The 4,768-nt window shown below is 48.3% G+C and overlaps 1 protein-coding gene across 1 annotated transcript in view; it reads left to right on the top strand.

The window, feature by feature from the left end:
* LOC103602078 (3-mercaptopyruvate sulfurtransferase-like) overlaps nucleotides 1–3,000 on the top strand; it is a 6,035-nt gene extending 3,035 nt beyond the window's left edge. Inside the window, exon 3 of the mRNA XM_008586495.1 lies at nucleotides 2,416–3,000. Within this exon, the coding sequence (XP_008584717.1) occupies nucleotides 2,416–2,714 (299 nt within the window). The 3' untranslated portion in view covers nucleotides 2,715–3,000. The remainder of the gene's footprint in view (nucleotides 1–2,415) is intronic.
* The last annotated feature ends 1,768 nt before the right edge of the window (nucleotides 3,001–4,768 follow it).

The raw sequence follows: 4,768 nt of genomic DNA, 5'->3' as shown, positions 1-4,768 counted from the left end.
AAAAAAAAAAAAAAAAAAGAAATGGGAAGTGATGTAATTAACGTGTACTTCTCTGGTTATGGGTCTTTTCAGAGTGCTTAATGCTGACCTCAGCCATGCTTGCTCATCTGTAAAGTGGGAGATAACGACACACACTTAGCAGGCCTGTCCAGATGAACCCAGCTGATGTGTGTTAAGGCTCGGCACTGCTGTCGCCATCAGTGGTGAATATTGCTCACTGTCATCATCATTCCCACTCCGCAGCCTGAGGCCTGGCCAAATGCACCTGTAGTTTGCCACATCAGTCCAGCAGGGAGGGGAAGCCTGCTTTGCTCAGTGGGGTTCCAGGTGTAGAGACAGCCGTGCCTTTACAGTCACCACCCTTGGTTGGGAGCACTATCTTCCCTGCTCTGGGCTGGCCTTGATGAGCCTAGCTTCTGCATCTGTTAAGTGGGGATGCATGAGCCATTCCAGCCATACACTGACTTGGGAGTGCTGTCTGTACACCATGCTGTAGAGAGAAGATACAGGGTTAGCAGCTCCCATAGGAGTGTCATCCCACCACGGAGGGAAACCGAGGCAAAAGCTGCCCTAGAGTCCAAGTGGCCCAGCTTTAAATTATTAGCTGTGAGGATTTATTTTGTTGCAAATCTCAGCATGAAAATGGGAATATTAGTAACACCTGTCTAACAGAGGGTGGTGAAAAATGTGTTGGGAGCTATGGGAGTTTGTGGCGACTCAGGAAAGGTGATGATCCTCTTACTTACTGGTTGTCTGGCCATCCCAGGTCCTCTTCCTGCTACAACCAAAACGATCTTTTTAAAATGGAAGTCCGATCTCCCCTTGCAGTCAGGTCAAAGCCCTAAAGTCTTACTTCAAGCCTCCTAAGGAGTTTCCATCCCCCTCAGGTTCCCCCTTGGCTTCTGCCCGCCCACTGTCTGGGCTCTTGCCATGATGACCTTTAATCCCTCCAAGCAACATGCCGTTTTCTGCCCCTTTATATCCCCTCTGCCTGGGATGTACTGAGCCCCCACCTCCCAGACCCCTTTCTCTGGCTGAATCCTGCTCATCATTCAGTAATTTCTCATAGAAGCTTTCCTCACCACCCACCCACCCCCACAGGCAGTGCTGCCTGGTGGTTAGCAGCACAGGATCTGGGCAGCCCAAGTTTGAATCCTCTCTGCCTTTTACTTTCTGGGGTGAGTTAGTCTTTGTGCCTCTTCTCCTCATCTGTACAAAAGGCAGGATAAGCATTTCTTTTTCATAGAGTTTTGGAGAGGATTAAAAGAGAAAATACAAGGGGACTTCAAAAAGTTCATGGAAAATAGAATTAAAAGATAATGTGAATCCTTCCAAGAACTTTTGAATACCGTCATACATCTGAGGGGCTCCAAACAGTGCCTGGGACAAAGTAAGCATTTAATAATGTCAGCTATTATTATTAACATTGTTTTTTTTTAAATTCATAGTCCTTCCTATCTGAAGTCAGCTATTGTTATTTTTTATGATATGCTCCCATGCCACCCAGTAGAGCCTTTTCGCAACACCCATCATACTTGTAATTGTCTGGTTATTGCCTGTCTGCTCCACCTTGCCTGCAAGTGCTCCAGGCCCTTGCTAGAGAGGGGTCTCAGCTATTGCTTTGTTGCCCCCAGGGACACATAGTCAGGAAACCTTGGGGCCCAGTGTGGCTCTGGTGAAGTCTGATTGTTAGGTTCAGATTCCAGTCAGCAATTTGCTAGATGCATTGACCTTAGGTGGTACTTAACTTCAACATCACTGTAAAATGTGATTGCTTCTAAATAGTGCCTGAGTTTTATGGTCATGAGGATTAAATGAGGTGATGCACATGGAGGGGTTAGCACTATGCTGGCGTGGGAGGATCTCAACACCACGGGCGCCACAGACATGGGGAGCCATTCATACCATCTGTATTAGTCCATTTCTGTTGCTTATAACAAAATATATGGAACTAGGTGATTTATATAACAAAATGAAATTTATTGCTTCAGAGTTTATAGTTTTGAAAACTTTATATTATAAAAACTTTATATTATAAATTATGAAATTTATAGTTTCAGAGGCTGGGAAGTCTAAAGTCCAGGGAGTGCATCTAGTGAGAGCTCTCTTTGGTGGGGGCTTAAGTGATGCAGGGTATCACATTGCGAGATGGCAGAGCAGAGAGAGACTAACCTCATTCACTCTCTTTTTAAAGCCACCAGAACTACTCCCATTACTCCAAGAATGGATCAGTCCATAGATGAGGGTGCAGTCCTCCAAGGCCCCACCTTTCAGTTACCACAATAGGATTCCCCACCCTCTTAACACTGTCACAGTGAGGACCAAGCCTCCAACACATTAAACTCTGGGGGAACACAATTCAATCCACAGTATTGTCCCTCAATTTTTTCCTTCTTTCCTGTTGCCCTGCTGTAGGCATTGAACCTGGCCACATCCCTGGCACCGTGAACATCCCTTTCACTGACTTCCTGACCCAAGAGGGCCTGGAGAAGAGCCCCGAGGAGATCCACCGCCTGTTCCAGGAGAGTGAGGTGGCCCTGTCCCAGCCACTGGTGGCCACATGTGGCTCCGGTGTCACGGCCTGCCATGTGGCACTGGGGGCCTACCTCTGCGGCAAGCCTAACGTGTCCATCTATGATGGCTCCTGGGTGGAGTGGTACATGCGCTCCCAGCCAGAGGACATCATCTCTGAGGGCCGAGGGAAGACCCACTGAGGCTGGGCTGGACACAAGCGAGCTTGGGCAATGCCCAACCACCAGCAGCCCAGCCTCGTTCTGACTCTGCCTTAACCAAGAGAGTGTTTCTTCATCCAACTCAGGTGGCATTTGGGGTGACATCCCAGAGGCCAGGAATTCTGTTGACTCATGGGCTCCCAGTGATGGCAGGAGAGAAGGCGGTGGGTGAGCACCTAATGGGTCCCATGTGGTGATTAGCTGGACCCCCACCTCCCTTTTGTCTTACTGCCGAGGAAATAAAACAGCCAAGTGCCAAATCCTTGTAGCTGTGGGGTTGCCTCAGTTTTCCCAAGGAGCCAGGGTTTCCAGTGTGCCCAGCAAAAGTTGTCCTGGGAAGCCTGAGGGTCTTGGGGATCCTGTCCCTGCCTTCTGAGCAGTGCTGGAGCCTCAGGGCCCTCCATTCCTGTGACCAGAATGCCCCCTAACAAACCATTCTCTACCCCATAATCCTGTGGGGTCTCCCTGAGGCTATTTAAGGTGAAGTTTGCTGTGATGTGTCTAGGGTCTCACCCAAAGGCTCCCCCCAACAACAGGTAAACAGTACATCTTAATTCAGCAAAGAGATAGGGCCAAAGCTTAACAGGAGTGTTAAAAGTCAAAATTACAACAGATCTGGTTTTGTAGATCTTAATTGGCTTTTATTTGTGATTCTAGGATCAGGCAGCAGTTTGGACCAAAAATGGCTCAGAATTGTCTGCTTCCCCCCCCTCCAGGTGCAGGTTATATTTATAGCCAGAGAAAAGGAAGTGACGTACAGAAAGTGGAAGTGAGGCACGGAACCTGATTGGTTACAGCTGGTGACTGTGTTATTTGGACATGAGTGAACAGTTTGCCACCTGTGATCGGCTGAGATGCGGCTATTTGTTCCTAAGTTAGCTTTTCAGTTTGTTTAGTACTAAGTGAGGTTGCAGTTACGAACTCATACCGAGGCCTTGTTGGGCCAATTTTAGTTTATTTAACCAGAGGCTGTACCATGCTGAGCAGGCCTGGCCCACCCCAGCCCAGCCCGATGTTCTGGGGAAGGGCCAAGTTTAGTCAGATTGTGTTACGAGCATCCAGGTCCCGCTGCTTGCTGCTCAGAAACAAAAGATTCATCAGTCTCAAATGTTGGGGCGAGGCAGGAAGTTTATTATCAGACGTCTGATGAGACAGACTAGAACTGCTCTCCACTTTAGGGCGTCAGGAGGGTTTAAAGAGGAGCCGAGGGAATGGAAGGTGGGAAATGAAAAGCAGGAGGGAGGGGGACTTGCAGGGGGCCAGGTTCAGTCTCGCCGAGACTCATCTGGTTTCTGCTCCTGTCCTTGTCATCTCAGGGTCCTGCTGGAGGGTGGAATCAGCACAGCTTTATTGATGTCTTCCTTGGTTTCCCTTGGATAGTACATGCGAGTCTGCAGCTCTAGGCGGACTGGAAAACAACTTTACATGCATGTAAATAATGTCATCTTGCCCTGTGACCAAGGCTGAAAATGTCAAATAACCATGGGAAAAGAGGAAACTCAGAGAAATGCATGCCAAGAAAAAAACTTAAAATATTTTGGAGCCCGTGCAGTTTTAGGTTCCAACATGGCCTTGGGCCTGCTCACTCCAACAACTGGAGGAGAATCCAGTTCTAAACTGGGAGCCCACACTTGGAAGCTGGTCTCCAGAACTACCAGACGTCCGACAGAGTCTGATCCTTTCTGCTCAAGGAGAATGTCTTTGCCCACTTCCTGAGGGGGCCATGGCCTTCCCTCTGTATTTATCCTTTGTGCAGAGGTGGATGTAGGTGTCAGAAGACCCCAAATGCCCCTTGTCAGGACCTGGGTCACCCCCACNAAGTGGTTGGATTTTTAGACAGAAAGGGCTGAAGATAGCAGAAAGAAAGAACAAAAAATGGATGGTTTCCTTGTAAGGCAAGGACAGGGAGACAGAACTGATTGGCTTACATCAGGTTACTTCCTTGTGTGTAAGGATTAAAGCAGAGGAATTTCATTATCGTGCCAATTGAAGACTGAAACTGGCCTGTTTGGGAAATTGGCTGTTAGCTCTCTCCA

This window comes from Galeopterus variegatus, unplaced genomic scaffold, assembly GCF_000696425.1.
Source record: "Galeopterus variegatus unplaced genomic scaffold, G_variegatus-3.0.2 Scaffold4000, whole genome shotgun sequence".
In the NCBI taxonomy this organism is placed as follows: Eukaryota; Metazoa; Chordata; class Mammalia; order Dermoptera; family Cynocephalidae; genus Galeopterus; species Galeopterus variegatus.
The sequence above is the reverse complement of the archived record's forward strand: the minus strand, read 5'-3'. Positions and strand labels throughout refer to the sequence as shown.